Here is a 15,503-nt window from a genome sequence, read left to right on the forward strand (position 1 = left end):
ACGGAGGTATGAGCAAGGCTATGGCCAAGCTTGGATGAAGCAGGGGAAGATGGTAAATGAAAAAGGGGTCAAGTCAGATAGATGGTTCCATCTCTCACTGAGTGATGCCAACTGGATAGGCAGGCACCCAGGTTCTTGTCAGGAGTGTAACGAAAGAGTAACACCAAGACATTCTAGTATGCTGCCGTGCGCCGTGTGTTGTAGGGGTCCGGCCGAAATATTTTTCCTATCGGCGATTCTGGTGGGCAGACCCACATCGGAGCCGATGCGGGTCTTCCGTTTGTGGGTCTGATCCCGTCCGATTTTGCCGAGTGGAAAGGGAACTTAGGCATTACGCGGGCAAACGGACGTCCTGTACAGATACATATATAATTCATGCATTGCGGTGCCTACCCGAGATGCTGGGGAGGGAGAATGGCCCCTGATCAAGCCGATATCCTAGCGTAGGCGCTTTTCCAGCATTTCGGATTCATTTTCTTTCTCCGCAGTACGGCGTGAACTTTTTTTCTCTCACCGTTCTAGAACCTTGATTCTGTTGCCTCCCAAATTGCCACAGAAAATTTCTCTCCGTTTGCACCCAAGTTTCCACAAGTTGGGTGTCACCTCTGCAACAGAGGCCGTAAGACTATGAATTATTTAGGAAACACATGACTTGGTGGTTGTTCAGTCGTTGACTCGTTCTTCAATCTATGCGTAAGCTGTCCAATTTCTGTTGCTCTCATCTGATTTGCTCTTTTCCCTGGAACACTAGGTAGATCCCGGGTCCTGCATCATACTCTTGGCCCCACTTGAGCCATAACACCCCGCCCACCGCTGGAATTGACCAAGGAAAACCCTGAGAAAAAATTGTTTAGAGCCAGGTGGGGTGGGGGTTCTAAACATATTTTGTAAAATCTTCCGCTTACCACATTCAACTGCTCCAAAAGCTTTTCTCGAGACTTCTGGTCTGTTAAAGCGAGCTTGGAAGCTGAACCGTGAGGGACACAGGTAAAGGGTCTTCTGGATTTGTTGCACGCGAATCCTTGCCCAAAGCCTGCGTCAACCTCTTCCTTCGAAGCATCTCTCTCTCGATCGAGCTCAATTCGGTAGCACAGCAACCGCTTGTCTGTTCTGCTGCGATAATGGCTCCCGCCGCCTACACCCCCGCTTCTGCAAGCATTCTCGGCTCGGGCGATGAGAAGCTCTTCTGCCTCGAGCTCGAAGATGGCTCTGCATATCAAGGCTACAGCTTCGGCGCTCCCAAGAGCATCGCCGGAGAGCTGGTCTTCCAGACCGGCATGGTGGGATATCCAGAGTCGGTGACCGACCCCTCCTACCGCGGCCAGATCCTTGTCATCACCTTCCCCCTGGCCGGTAACTACGGTGTGCCCTCGAGGGAGACCATGGACGAGCTCCTTGGTGACCTGCCAGCGCATTTCGAGTCTTCCCAGATTCACATTGCAGGCCTCGTGACGGCCTCCTACTCCGGCGAAGACTACTCCCATTTCCTTGCCACCTCATCGCTCGGCACATGGCTCAAGGAACAGGGCATCCCCGCCATGTACGGCGTCGACACGAGGGCTCTGACGAAGCACATTCGGGAGAAGGGAAGCATGCTCGGTCGCATGCTTCTCCAGCAGACCCCCCTAGCAAATGGCCCCGTCAACGGTACTGTCAATGGCAACGGCGTGCCAAACACAATTGAGGACTGGAGGCCATACTTCGACACCGTCGACTGGGTAAACCCGAACGAGAAGAATCTCGTGGCCGAGGGTAAGTTATTGCGATACACTCCACCTCCTTCCCGACTTCTGCTCATTGCCTCTCAGTCTCTGTCAAATCCCCCAAGTTGTATTCGCCGCCTGCGCACTCGGCGCTGAAACATCCCTCTGGCCGTACGATCCGTATACTCTGCCTTGACGTGGGTATGAAATACAACCAGCTCAGGTGCCTCCTGAAGCGTGGTGTCGAGGTCCTCGTCTGTCCCTGGGACTATGACTTCCCGGCATTGGCTGGGAAGGATTATGACGGCCTGTTCCTCTCCAACGGGCCCGGTGACCCGTCAAAGGTTAGCGCGACTGTGCAGCGCATCTCCGCGGCAATTGCAGAGAATCGGACCCCGATTTTTGGCATCTGCTTGGGCCATCAGCTGCTTGCCAGAGCCGCCGGTGCCCAGACAGCCAAGATGAAGTTCGGCAATCGTGGCCACAACATTCCCTGCACAAGCATGGTAACGGGGAAGTGCCACATCACCTCGCAGAACCACGGTTATGCCGTCAATGCGGCTTCTCTGCCTTCGGAATGGCAGGAGCTCTTCGTCAACGCCAACGATGGGAGCAACGAGGGCATCATGCACGTCGGGCGGCCGCACTTTAGTGTTCAGTTCCATCCCGAGAGCACCCCCGGACCGCGAGACACCGAGTATCTCTTCGACGTATTCATCAACACGGTCGTTAAATGCGCGTCGGACTCTAGTCTCCTGACAGTGCCAGTCCAGTTCCCCGGTGGCACCGTTGAGGAGAACAACAAGCTTCATCCCCGTGTCAGTGTCAAGAAAGTCCTTGTTCTTGGTAGCGGCGGCCTGAGTATTGGCCAGGCCGGCGAGTTCGACTACTCGGGAAGCCAGGCCATCAAGGCCCTCAAGGAAGAGGGCATCTACACCGTCTTGATCAACCCGAATATCGCCACAATCCAGACCTCGAAGGGCCTGGCTGACAAAGTCTACTTCCTCCCCGTAAATACGGAGTTCGTTCGGAAGGTCATCAAATTTGAACGGCCAGATGCCATCTATTGCACCTTCGGCGGACAGACGGCTCTCCAGGTGGGAATTCAACTCAAAGATGAGTTTGAGGAACTTGGCGTCAAGGTCCTGGGTACTCCTATTGACACCATCATCACCACCGAGGACCGGGAGCTCTTCGCCCGGAGTATGGAGTCCATTGGTGAGAAGTGCGCCAAGTCGGCCTCGGCCAGTAGCGTTGAAGAAGCAATGCGAGTAGTCAAGGATATTGGATTCCCCGTCATTGTTCGGGCTGCTTACGCCTTGGGTGGCCTGGGCAGCGGCTTTGCCAATAACGAGTCGGAACTCCTTAACCTCTGCAATGTTGCTCTGGCCGCCAGCCCCCAAGTGCTGATCGAACGGAGCATGAAGGGTTGGAAGGAGATCGAGTACGAGGTTGTTCGAGACGCACAGGACAACTGCATCACTGTCTGCAACATGGAGAACTTCGACCCGCTCGGAATCCACACCGGAGACTCCATCGTCGTGGCTCCGTCTCAGACTCTATCGGATGAAGACTACAACATGCTTCGGACGACAGCCGTCAACGTCATCCGCCACCTTGGAGTTGTCGGCGAGTGTAACATCCAATACGCCCTCAACCCCTTCTCCAGGGAATACTGCATCATCGAAGTCAACGCAAGGCTGTCCAGGTCTTCGGCGTTGGCATCCAAGGCAACGGGATATCCGCTCGCCTTCATTGCTGCTAAGCTCGGCCTCGGCATTCCTCTGAAGGAAATATCCAATTCGGTCACCAAAGTGACGTGTGCCTGCTTCGAGCCTTCCTTGGACTACGTCGTCGTCAAGATGCCCCGCTGGGACTTGAAGAAGTTTACCCGCGTCTCGACGCAACTCGGTTCGTCGATGAAGAGCATCGGCGAGGTCATGAGCATCGGGAGAACCTTCGAGGAGGCAATCCAGAAGGCCATCCGGGCGATCGACTTCCACAACCTGGGATTCAATGAAACCAAGGCACTCATGTCTATCGACGACGAGCTTCAGACTCCCTCGGACCAGCGCCTCTTCGCAATTGCAAATGCCATGAATGCCGGATATTCCGTTGATAAGATCTGGGAGATGACAAAGATCGACAAGTGGTTCTTGCACAAGCTCAAGGGCCTCAGCGACTTTGCCAGGCAGATGGGCGAGTATACGACTGGCGACATCGCCCAGAACCCAAAGCTCTTGGTTCGGGCGAAGCAGCTGGGCTTCTGCGATCGCCAGCTGGCCAAATTCTGGGATTCCAACGAACTTGCGGTACGGCGGATGCGCCTGGAGGCAGGGATCACTCCGTTCGTCAAGCAGATCGACACAGTAGCGGCAGAGTTCCCGGCCTTCACCAACTACCTATACCTCACGTACAACGCGAGCACACATGACATAACCTTCGACGACAACGGGGTTATGGTTCTTGGCTCGGGGGTGTACCGAATCGGCTCTTCGGTCGAGTTCGATTGGTGCTCCGTGAGGGCCATTCGGACTCTCCGCGAATCGGGTTTCAAGACCATCATGGTGAACTACAACCCCGAGACCGTTAGTACCGATTACGACGAGGCAGACAAGCTCTACTTCGAGAACATCAACTTGGAGACGGTGCTGGATGTCTATCAGCTGGAGGCTGCGAGCGGAGTTTTGGGAGCGATGGGTGGTCAGACGCCGAACAACATCGCCCTGCCCCTTTCGCGTGCCGGTGTCAAGGTCCTGGGGACATCGCCGGAGATGATTGACACTGCGGAGAACCGATACAAGTTCTCGCGCATGCTGGACACCATTGGGGTCGATCAGCCCACCTGGAAGGAGCTGACGAGCTTCGACGAGGCGAAGACCTTCTGCCAGAAGGTGTCCTACCCCGTCTTGGTCCGGCCGTCGTACGTACTCTCGGGCGCCGCGATGAACACTGTCTACTCGGAGAGGGATCTCGAGGCATACCTGCAGCAAGCCGTCGAGGTGTCACGGGAGCATCCCGTGGTCATCACCAAGTATATCGAGAACGCCAAGGAGATCGAGATGGACGCCGTTGCCAGAGACGGCGTACTTGTGGGACATTTCATCTCCGAGCACGTCGAAAATGCCGGTGTGCATTCGGGAGACGCCACCCTCATTGCGCCGCCGCAGGATCTCGAGAAGACCACCATTCAACGGATCGAGGAGGCTACGGCCAAGATCGGAAGCGCACTCAACGTCACCGGTCCCTTCAATATCCAGTTCATCGCCAAGGACAACGACATCAAAGTGATCGAGTGCAATGTTCGCGCCTCGAGGTCGTTCCCCTTCGTGTCCAAGGTCATGGGTGTTGACCTCATCGAGATGGCCACCAAGGCGATCATGGGGCTTCCGCTCCAAGAATATCCGCCCACTACTCTGGCAGCGGGCTGTGTCGGCGTCAAGGTTCCCCAGTTCAGCTTCTCCCGTCTCTCGGGGGCTGACCCAGTCCTAGGCGTCGAGATGGCCTCCACAGGCGAGGTTGCGTCCTTCGGAATGGACAAATACGAGGCGTACCTGAAAGCGCTCATTTCCACGGGCTTCAAGATCCCCAGGAACAATGTGCTCCTCTCCATCGGGTCCTTCAAGGACAAGAAGGAGATGCTGCCCTCGGTTGCCAAGATGCAGAAGCTGGGCTACAAATTGTTTGCCACTGCCGGCACCGCCGATTTCCTGCAAGAGCACGGCATTCCGGTACAATACCTGGAAGCCTTGGGCACTGCGGGGGATGACCAGAGCTCGGAATACTCTCTCACGCAGCATCTGGCCAAGAACATGATCGACTTGTACATCAACCTTCCCTCGAGCAACAAGTACCGTCGCCCTGCCAGCTACATGAGCAAGGGCTATCAGACGAGGAGAATGGCCGTCGACTACCAGATCCCGCTTGTGACGAACGTCAAGAACGCCAAGATCCTCATCGAAGCCATTGCCAGGAATTTCGACCTTGACGTCGGCATTCGCGATTACCAGACGAGCCATCGCACCATGGTCCTGCCGGGGCTAATCAACATTGCCGCATTCGTCCCGGGCATCGTCTCCCACGGGAGCAATGACTTGCAAGCGGTTACCCGGGCCTCGATCGCCGCGGGCTTCACCATGATCAGGGTCATGCCCGTCGGCATCGATGGCTCCATCACCGATGCAAAGTCACTGAAGATTGCCCAGCAGAACAGCAAGCCCGGAGAATACTGCGACTTCAATCTCTCCATCACAGCCACGTCGTCTAATGCTGACCAGATCAGCCTAGTCACCGGGGAGGTGGGATCTCTCTTCATCCCCTTCAACCATCTCTCGGACAACATCAGCAAGGTCGCCGCCGTTACGGCTCATTTCGACGCCTGGCCCACGCACAAGCCGATAATCACGGACGCAAGGACGACAGACCTGGCCTCGATCCTCCTGCTTGCGAGTCTGCATAGCAGACGCATCCACGTCACCTCGGTCTGCACCAAGGACGATATAAGAATCATCGCCCTCAGCAAGGAGAAGGGACTGCAGGTTACTTGCGACGTTTCCGTCTACGCGCTGTACCTCGACAAGAAGGACTATCCAGATTGTCAGCTCGTGCCTTCGGCCGAGGACCAGAATGCTCTTTGGGATCACATGGCAACCATCGATGTCTTCGCCATTGGCAGCTTGCCATATCAGCTTGCGCCACGCATAACCGCGGGAATCTCAGATGTCCTCCCACTTCTGCTCAACTCGGTCGCCGAGGGGAAGCTCACACTCGACGACATCAAGGCTCGCCTGCATGACAACCCCCGGAATATCTTTGAGCTGCACGACCAGGTCGGCACATCGGTTGAGGTGGAGATTGATCGCCCGTGTACTATCCCGGCCTCGTCCTCGTCGCCATTTGCCGGCAAGGTCATGAGGGGTGCCGTTCGACGAGTTACCTTCCAAGACCAGGTAGTCTGCCTCGATGGTACTCTGCTGCAGGTGCCTCCGCTGGGCAAGGACATGTCGACTCACGGCGCCCTGCCGGCTGTGCTGTCTCCCCAGGTCAAGCCCATGCACCAGCCGATGACACCAGTCATGGACGGACATGTCGGCGGACGACACTTGTCCATGGTGGGGACGCGGCCTTCGCCTTCCAGGCTACGGAACACGGATACTCTGCTCAGCGCCCTGCCCCCCGCGGCGAGAGGCTCGGCAGTGGAAGATTTCGGCCTTGCTCCCCCTCTGTCGATGCCCCACTCGGCCCTCCAGGGGCTGCTGTCACAGCCATCTTCTTTCAAGAATAACGACGTCCTCTCGGTTACTCAGTACACGCGCACCGACCTGCACTTGCTGTTCACAGTGGCGCAGGAGATGCGTGTCGGCGTCCAGCGGGAAGGGATCCTGAATGTCCTTCGGGGCCGCCTTCTCTGCACCCTTTTCTACGAGCCGTCGACTCGGACGTCTGCCTCGTTCGACGCTGCCATGCAGCGCTTGGGCGGGCGCACGGTCGCAGTCACGACGTCGCACTCGTCGGTCCAGAAGGGGGAGACTCTCCAGGACACTCTCCGGACACTCGCTTGCTACGGTGATGCCATTGTGCTGCGCCACCCAGACGAGAAGTCGATGGACATTGCGAAGAAGTTCAGCCCCGTCCCAGTCATCAACGGCGGAAACGGAAGCAAGGAGCACCCGACCCAGGCGTTCCTCGACCTCTTTACCATCAGGGAAGAGCTGGGTACCGTGCAAGGATTGACCATTACCTTCGTGGGCGACCTGCTCTACGGACGCCCCGTGCACTCATTGGTCTATCTGCTGCGACACTACGATGTGCAGGTCCAGCTAGTCTCGCCAAAGGGCCTATCGCTGCCCGCGAGAGTTCGCGAGCGACTGGTTGCCTCGGGCCAGCTTCTGTGCGAGTCGGAGACGCTGACTCCCGAGATCCTCGGGAGATCGGACGTGCTCTACTGCACCAGGGTTCAGAAGGAGAGATTCCCTGCCGCGGAGGAGTATGAGAGGGTCAAGAACGCATACCGCATCGACAACGGGACGCTGAAGCACGCCAAGAGCGGCATGGTGGTGCTACATCCCCTCCCGAGGAACGAAGAGGTCGCGGAGGAGGTGGACTTTGATCACAGGGCGGCGTACTTCCGACAGGTAAGCGAGCCCCCGCCCCAGCCCGATGTGTGACGTGAACGTTGGAGCTAACACGATCCCTTCCAGATGAGATACGGTCTCTACTGTCGCATGGCCTTGCTGGCCTTGGTCATGTCTAGTTGAGGCGTACCGTAAAGCTGACATGGCACCTATTATTGGTGACCCAACAGGTTGATTTCACTCGGGAAAACATAGAAAAGTTTGTGTGATTTTAGGTTATCTTTTTTCCATGGCATTTTGCCTCAGCATCAGAAGATATATAGAACGTAAACAGCTCAGGCTGCTGCATGTGATGAGTGAATGATTCATTTTCAGGGGTTAATAAGAGGCGTTTGTTGTCTGTAGCCCATTTTGAGCATCATTCTCAAATTTGGGTGGCGTGGTATGCCCTTTTGTGGGTACTATCTTTATGTATCTAGGTGGTGCGTATTGTGTATATTTGTATATATTTATGTATGTCTGTATAGGTATTTTTCATCTGTATAAAATCGTATTGATAGCCTCTCTTGGCTTTCTCTCTTCACTCATGGTAGATTCTTTAATGTTCCATCGTGTGACGGCCACGAACAAAGAAAATGCTCTGCTAGAGTCTAGACCAACTCGCGGGTTGCCCTATCTGATTGGGCAACTGCGGCAACTCCAACCCGTAGAAGCGCCTAGATGAAATGCGCATGTCATGAGACTTAACTCATTTTGACCGTATCAGGGAGCAAGTAAATGTCCAGGTGCAAACAAAGTTGGCAAGAGCATTCGGTTCACTCGCGTGTTGCCAACATCAGCATCTCACCACTGGCGCTGCTGTGAGGGTGGAGTCGGATTGATGAGAACTTGAGATATATCAATGCGCCCAAGGCTAGCTTGCTCAACCCTCTCAACCGCTACTGCGCTTCGCTCAAGGCACTTCACAACAAGCACAGTAAGGCTAAGTAGAATGGCTCTACATCCTCAGCGAGACCTTAGGAAGCTCATCTGTAAGTTTCATCCTTTTCTTTTCTTTTCTCTGACATCGTGGTCAGTTTTCCGCCATCATGACTCATTAACACACTCTCACTCTCAAAACCACCTACCTCTCAACTCACAGACCATATCCATCAGAGTCCCTCCAAAAACTAACCAAATCCCAGTCGCCCCATCCCCCTCCCCGGGCCCAGGCCAGGCGGGCCAATTCCTCAAGCACGAGCCGCGCGGCGGCCTCCGGCGAGCGGACCTGCACGCCTCGGACCCGATCGCGCAGTTCCACGCCTGGTACGACGCCGCCACGTCGTCCACCGGCCCCGCCGCCATCGCCCACCCGGAGACGTGCACCCTCTCGACGGCGTCGCTGCCGTCGGGCCGCGTCAGCGCCCGCGTCGTCTACCTCAAGGAGCTGGACGCGCGCGGCTTCGTCGTCTACAGCAATCTGGGCACGTCGCGGAAGGCGCGCGATCTGTTCGGCGGCCCCGGCTCGGGCCCCGGCGACGCAGACGCAGACGGAGAGACCGGGAACGGGAACCCGTGGGCGGCGCTGACCTTCTGGTGGGAGCCGCTCGAGAGGCAGGTGCGTGTCGAGGGCCGGGTGGAGCGCCTGTCGCGCGCGGAGAGCCAGGCGTACTTCGACCTGCGCGTCCGCGGCAGCCGGATCGGGGCGTGGGCGAGCCGGCAGAGCGCCGTGCTGGAGCCGGCGGTGGGGCGGGACGCGGGCGGGCAGAAGGACGACGACGACGACGGGCGCGCCAAGCTGGACGGGTGGGTGCGCGAGGTGGAGCGGCGGTTTGACGGCGTCGAGGACATCCCCTGCCCGGACTTCTGGGGCGGCATCCGCGTCGTGCCGGAGCGCGTCGAGTTCTGGCAGGGCAGGCAGAATAGGCTGCACGACCGCTTCGTCTATGACAGGGTCAGCAACCCCGGGGGTGAGGAGACGTGGACGCTGGAACGGCTGAGCCCGTAGGGGAGTTGGGTGGGGGCTGCGTTGGGAGGCTACGTCGCGGGCATGCGGACTAACTGGCATTTGTCTCGGAGCTTATACAGGCAGATTCGTTTCGTGATATGTTGGGAGGTCAGAGAGACGGCTTATATCGATTGAAAATCTCACGAAGAAAAAACATGATGCATTTACGAGGACCCGTTTCTGCCTGGGTAATACCTTCCGTGGCTACTATTTCCAGGGCCCCCCAAGCTCTCTCTGCCAAGGCAGCGAACTATTTCCAAAACGCCTGACTGGCTGGCTACCTAATGACCAAAACTCCCAAGTTTCAATGGAAAACAAAATCGTGGAGCTTCTTGCAGCGGGCCCAATGTGCTTGCTGCGTTGCAACGATGCCCGTCAAAGTGATGCAGCTTGGAATATCAACCGACAGCCCCCCCACCCCCCCCCACACACACACACATTATCGACAGAGCACTTCGAAATAAAATCCGGGGTATCAGAAGCATATGACTCCGGTAGATCTATGCAGGCACCGTCCCATAAACATCCAGCCCATCGGCTAGCGACAAGCTTTTCCTCTTGGTCGTCTCGGGCGGGAGCCGGAGCGAATCGCGAGTCAGAGCGGAGCCACCGCCCATGAAGGCGGCCCGGGCCTCGTCGCAGACCAGACGGCCAGCCACGGGCCAACAGGCTGCAGCTGCAGCTGCGTTCTCGAGCCGGTTGGGCGTCTCGGCGGGCGTGAACTGCAGGCCCAGGCCAGGGACGGCCTTGCCTGAGCTCATGGACCGCTTATGGGGGTCATCCTTGCCCCGCGGGGACTCCCCGTGCAGGGCGGCCTGCTTGGCGGCCCGCCTCATGTCCCCCAGCGCGTCGCCGATTAGCTCCGGGTCCCACAGCGGCAGGATTCGGTAGCCCAGGCTCTCCATGATGCACCACTCGGTCACGTTGATTTGCTCGCATGTCCATAGGTCATGCCCCCAGCACGAGGCGTAGTGTGTTGTCGGGGTTTGGCAGTCCTCCAGGAACTTGACCGCAATGACCAGAGAGGCGAGAATGATCAGCTCCGGGCGGACAGAATCGATGTGCAGCTGGTCGTTGACCAGAATCGGGGCTGGAATCGTGTGGCGTTTAGCGTAGGCCGGGGAGGCCTGGAAATGCGCGAGCGGACAGACCAGCCTCCAGCTCAAGGAGAACTTGGAGTCGAGCGAGTCTAAAACGCACACGGCCAGGGCAATCGTCTCCAGGGGAAGATTAGCTCGGGTGAGAATCTCGTGGACGAGCGGGATCGAAGGCGTTGCAAGCGAGGCGGGGGGCGGGATAAGGTTTACGAGGTGGACAGCTGGGCCTGCCCCGCAATTGGTGGTTAGCATTGCAACACCAGTGCAACTTCGGGTGGGAGAGGAGCTAAGACGAACCCAGTAGCGCAGAGCCGAAGAGCTCCCCATCTTCCAGGATGCTCCTGGGGCTCCCGATAGCTGATGTGTTCCGCGATGACGGAGGCGGGGTAGGGAGGTTCGACAGCGGACGATAGGTTCTGGCAAAGTACTCTTCGTCGAACTCGGCTTCGTCGTCCGAATATTGGTCTTGGGTCTCGTCCCTCGACATTGTTGCAAGTACCCGTCTCAAGATCGTACAAGCTTTTTTTTAAGGTTGCCAAAAGGTGGTGTTCCCAACAAACCACAGACGAGAAGGGAGCAGGAAAACACTGCTCATGTTCACCCGGAAAGTTTGGACTCGCCAGCTACCTAGTATATATATGTATATACCTGGCGGGAGAAACACAAGGTCTCCTTCTTGTAGCTCCAGGGAACCCAAGGAATCCAGGGAAAGGGCAAAATAAGGTGTCTGCTGAAAAGAGACAATGGGCAAGAGGGGAGAAAAGGAGAGCTTGCTTTGCAAGATATGAATTCGATCAGCCCCAGCTCATGCACGGTTTGCAAGCAAGCAGCAGCTACCTAGGTAGCGATATGATTTGAAAAAGGAGGGGGCTTGGCCCCGCGTGTGGAGGTGGATATCCAGATGTATGCCCAGAATCTTAGTTCATGTAGATGCTCTGATCCTTGTTGCTCGTGAAAGAAGCGGTGGGCAAGAAAGAAAGGGCGAACTCGGCCATTTTCGGACAGGTGCACAAGAGAGGCTGCGACTTGCGACTAGTACAACAGAAAAGATGGTTAAGGTAGTCAATCGGGTCTGGGCCTGACTATATATCTCACGGCCCTGGCTAGGTTTCTCGCAACGAAGACAAGCGCAACTCCTATTGCATCCTTGAATGGCAGTGGGACCACGGGTAATGCCGACAGACCAAGCGAGGCCATACTAGCGCAGGGTGCAATGCCAAAAAAATAGAATGGAAAAGTAAAGGAAAAGCCAAAAATCTGGAGCTGACGACACCGCAATCTGGAAGAAAAGGGCCGGCAGGTCAGGATGAGGAGAGGCGAGGCAGAGTTGCATCACCCAATCTGGAAGATTGTGATTTGTGCACGGAAGAGATTGACGCCGCAAAGAAAATAAAGTCCGACCGTCTGCGATTATGGCGCTTGAGGTCTCGCATTGCTAACCGCAAAGGCCCTGTTGTGGCTGGTGTTGGAGGGCGGGCTCACGTAGTGGAGGGTCTCTAGAGTTCAGCCAAGGCAGATTCGCCGCCTGGCATCCGCATTCATCCATCTCTGGCCTAATTAGTCACCATCCACTCCAATGACTTCCAACAACCTAAGTTTTTTGGGCTTGACGAGCAAGTCCCTCCAGCCTCCCAAATTGTTACTGACGCGCCATCCTCCTTGAAATTGACAACAGGGGAATACTCGGTTCCATTCCTCGGGAATAATCACAAGCTCTCAAAAGTTATATTGCGTTCCCGACTCACACTGGCACGCAGGAACCTAAAACCCGGATAATACAAGTTCTGGCCCAAATTGCTCCTGCAGAAGCCTTCTTGGCCAACCACAAGAGAGACGGCAGTTCGTAGGAAGTCCTGGGAAGCCGGTGGCGGCGCGGCTGAAAGACTGGTGGTAAGGGAAAGTCTTTTGGTTCGTTCTCTCCAGCTGCGCTGCCCGCGCAGGAATCTTCGAGAAGCTGAGGTCCCATGCATTTAAAACGCGCAGCCAAGTTGCTGCAGTTCTCCAAGATCATAGTATCTCTATACAATGCCGAGGCGGCTATGTGAGCAGCTGAGCGCGCCTCTGAACGCCACAAAGAGCCTTCCACCGTGATTCTTCAAGCGTCAGACTGAGGCTGAGACCGTCTCTTGTTCGTTCGCCGAGCCACATCAGCTACATGGCACGCTAGGTGAAGACTGGTCTTGAAGTGGCAGTGCTTACAAAGCCTCTGTGGTGCTGGCTTTCCAAACCTGTGCTAGGATTTCCCTCGACTGTAGATTTTGAGGAGCGGTAGTTATTGTTGCTATCTGCTTCCAGCTTGAAGGGCGTTTTATCAGGTATCAAGGCGGCCTCACATACAAACGCTGGACTAGGTTTGTCAAGCTATACTACTTGGAAGTCTATGGACAAAACAGAGCGCGCCTCGAGAGCAACCAGGGAGCTCATACTGACTCAACCGCCCCTCCATGGCTTCTGCATCCTGGATATCCGTACTCCCTCCATTGCCCCCCATCTGATCGCACCATCACTCGACGTCCAATTCTTAACTGCCGTCGCCTATGGCCACACTGATCGCCGGAAATCGGTACCTGGTTTAAACTTGGCCCCACCCCCTCCATCTGGGCCCATCAATGCCTACCCGTCCCCCCGCATTGGGGGTCAAAACCGGAACCCCCAAGCCCCGTCTCGGGTCTGTGGCTGGCCGAGCTAATCACACAGACCCCAGCAAAGACATGGCATAGTGCATGGCCATTCGAGACGTGGCAGAGCACGTTGCTCTTGTTTCAGGATTGCTTGCTTCCTGCTGCTTCTTCCCGCTGTTAGTCGGTTGGGCAGAGAGAAATCAACCTCGCCCATCTAGAATGTCACACACAAGGCAAGTCAGGACAGGGCACAAGGTTTGTTTGTTGTTGTTTTTTTTGGGTTTTTTGTTGTTCATTGTATGAGATTAAAACGAATCGATTTGGAAATAAGGAAAACCAAATAGGCCCGCATATTGATTGTCCATCTCCCACCACCATTGGCTTCCCCGTTTCGACACCGGTAACTTTCCCAAGCTCATCGGTCTACATTCAGTCTGAAATCCGAAAAGAAGATCCCCCTCCTAACTCGCCTGCTTGCGTCTTGTCTACCCAGAAACACCCGAGAGAAAAAGAAATAATAGAGAAAACAAGTAGTAAATCGAGTTCGCCCGAATCAACCGATGGAGATTGTTGCCCGAGGAGAGAGGGGTGTGAGAGAGATAGAGAATAGGGGGTCCAGTCATGATCCATGAGATGGGCGGGGAGGGTTGTGAGTGGGCCACGAGGTATATTGTCACTGTCGTAGTTGGTTCCCCGTGAACCCGTTCTCTATTTCCAAGACGTCCGAACTCCCACCAACCGCTCATGCGCAAGAGTGGCGGTCCATTCCCTCGACTCCTTAGACGAGGATGACTGTGACTGTTCAGGGGAAAATCGAATTAGCTTCTTGCCAAATCCTTTATGTATGCTTCCCGTGGCGGTAGAACTGGTAGGATGTGGAGTGGTCGTATATCGTCTAGTTGATTGACGCCGCGCCATCCTGGAGGGCTTCCTCCGCGGCGGTGACGATGTCGACCGGGAGACCATTCTCTACACTTCAGGACGTAAATACACAACGAGCTGTTCGTGTCTCCATGGGCAGGAAGTGCGAGGATTTGGTCTCCCGGTGACGACGACGAATGGAACGTGGTGAATTTGTGTGTACGTGTATTGAGTGTGCGGCACGAGTGTGTGTACGAATGTGTGCACGAGATATTTGTGCGCATGTCCTGCGGATGAAGGAGACCAAGAGGAGGGAGAAGGGGGGAACTAACCAAGCTGCTGTGCTACCGTCTGGATCTGGGGGAGCAGAGACTGGTCGATGAGCTGGCTGAAGTCAAAGCCGCCAATGTTGTTGACGAGACCCAGGTTGAGGGTGCCGAGGTTAAGGCCGGAGAGATCGAAGCTGTTCAGGACACCAACCTGGCCGAGGGACAGGAGAGTCTGGAGCTGCTGGAGCTGCAGAATGGTGTTCAGGTCGAAGGTGTTGCCCTGGAACAGGTTCTGGAAGCCGTTAACGTTGAAGTTGTTGACCTGTGTGAGCTGGGCCAGGAGGTTGAGGTCAAGGCTGTTGAGGGAAGCCAGGTACTGGATGTCGAGGGAGTTGAACCGGTTCAGGTTGTTGACCCGCGAGAAGTCGAACCGGTTGGCACGCTCCTCAACCTCCTTGGTGGGAGCAGCAATGGCCACAGTGGCGAGGGCAGAGACGAGAACGCTGATGGCCTTCATTTTGACGGTTGTTGGAAGTGAGTGACGGGTATTAATAAGCCGATTACAAGTAAGAGCACAGCTGGATTCCCAAGTTAGTCGCCCGTGGATTCCTGTGCCATGCCACGATCTGAGTTGTTGCTCTCACCTCAAAAATGTTCAACTGAAAGTTGGGACTGAAGGAATGAAAGCGAACAACGAGCACAGCTAATCGAAGGCTTGTCAGCGTCTGGATGATCTCCCCATAATGTGGTCGAGAAGATGTTTGGTCGAGACCAATGTGGGGAAAGGGCCAGGCTTACCTCTGTAGAATGAATGACTGAATGAGATGATCGGGCTTGAAAGTTTAAGATGCGAATGGGATGAGGAAACAAAAGGAGATCTCCAACGGACAG

General features: G+C 55.8%; 4 protein-coding genes across 4 annotated transcripts; 2 read left to right on the forward strand and 2 right to left on the reverse strand.

The window, feature by feature from the left end:
* The first annotated feature begins 856 nt into the window (after positions 1-856).
* QBC33DRAFT_540353 (pyrABCN) lies at positions 857-8,328 on the forward strand. The gene is made up of 3 exons (XM_060428054.1): positions 857-1,752; positions 1,809-7,837; positions 7,904-8,328. Exons 1-3 carry the CDS (start codon positions 1,122-1,124, stop codon positions 7,958-7,960), a joined length of 6,717 nt encoding a protein of 2,238 aa, XP_060283044.1. The 5' UTR covers positions 857-1,121; the 3' UTR covers positions 7,961-8,328.
* Positions 8,329-8,768: 440 nt separating this feature from the next.
* On the forward strand, positions 8,769-9,764 carry QBC33DRAFT_559559 (pyridoxamine 5'-phosphate oxidase; the record flags this gene model as incomplete). Its single annotated transcript, XM_060429983.1, has 2 exons — positions 8,769-8,808; positions 8,962-9,764. 2 exons carry the CDS (start codon positions 8,769-8,771, stop codon positions 9,762-9,764), a joined length of 843 nt encoding a protein of 280 aa, XP_060283045.1.
* Positions 9,765-10,246: 482 nt separating this feature from the next.
* Positions 10,247-11,809, reverse strand: QBC33DRAFT_90663 (uncharacterized protein). The gene is made up of 2 exons (XM_060433172.1): positions 11,159-11,809; positions 10,247-11,088 (listed from the first exon to the last, which is right to left on the reverse strand). The coding sequence occupies exons 1-2, from the start codon at positions 11,346-11,348 to the stop codon at positions 10,265-10,267; spliced, it is 1,014 nt and encodes a 337-aa protein (XP_060283046.1). The 5' UTR covers positions 11,349-11,809; the 3' UTR covers positions 10,247-10,264.
* Positions 11,810-14,065: 2,256 nt separating this feature from the next.
* On the reverse strand, positions 14,066-15,163 carry QBC33DRAFT_90708 (uncharacterized protein). The gene is made up of 2 exons (XM_060433173.1): positions 14,676-15,163; positions 14,066-14,280 (listed from the first exon to the last, which is right to left on the reverse strand). Exons 1-2 carry the CDS (start codon positions 15,127-15,129, stop codon positions 14,261-14,263), a joined length of 474 nt encoding a protein of 157 aa, XP_060283047.1. The 5' UTR covers positions 15,130-15,163; the 3' UTR covers positions 14,066-14,260.
* Positions 15,164-15,503: the final 340 nt, after the last annotated feature.

Source organism: Phialemonium atrogriseum (assembly GCF_030411735.1).
Source record: "Phialemonium atrogriseum strain 8032-3 unplaced genomic scaffold QBC33scaffold_14, whole genome shotgun sequence".
In the NCBI taxonomy this organism is placed as follows: Eukaryota; Fungi; Ascomycota; class Sordariomycetes; order Cephalothecales; family Cephalothecaceae; genus Phialemonium; species Phialemonium atrogriseum.

What these genes read in the sequence shown, in the direction of transcription:
- QBC33DRAFT_90708 (XM_060433173.1), bottom strand. Translation starts at nt 15,129, where the DNA reads ATGAAGGCCATCAGCGTTCTCGTCTCTGCCCTCGCCACTGTGGCCATT. An exon ending in GACGGTAGCACAGCAGCTTG is followed by an intron (nt 14,281 to 14,675) that starts GTTAGTTCCCCC and finishes TCCCCTGAACAG; the next exon opens with TCACAGTCATCCTCGTCTAA.
- QBC33DRAFT_90663 (XM_060433172.1), bottom strand. Translation starts at nt 11,348, where the DNA reads ATGTCGAGGGACGAGACCCAAGACCAATATTCGGACGACGAAGCCGAG. An exon ending in CTTCGGCTCTGCGCTACTGG is followed by an intron (nt 11,089 to 11,158) that starts GTTCGTCTTAGC and finishes ATTGCGGGGCAG; the next exon opens with GCCCAGCTGTCCACCTCGTA.
- QBC33DRAFT_540353 (XM_060428054.1), top strand. Translation starts at nt 1,122, where the DNA reads ATGGCTCCCGCCGCCTACACCCCCGCTTCTGCAAGCATTCTCGGCTCG. An exon ending in GAAGAATCTCGTGGCCGAGG is followed by an intron (nt 1,753 to 1,808) that starts GTAAGTTATTGC and finishes ATTGCCTCTCAG; the next exon opens with TCTCTGTCAAATCCCCCAAG. An exon ending in GGGCGGCGTACTTCCGACAG is followed by an intron (nt 7,838 to 7,903) that starts GTAAGCGAGCCC and finishes GATCCCTTCCAG; the next exon opens with ATGAGATACGGTCTCTACTG.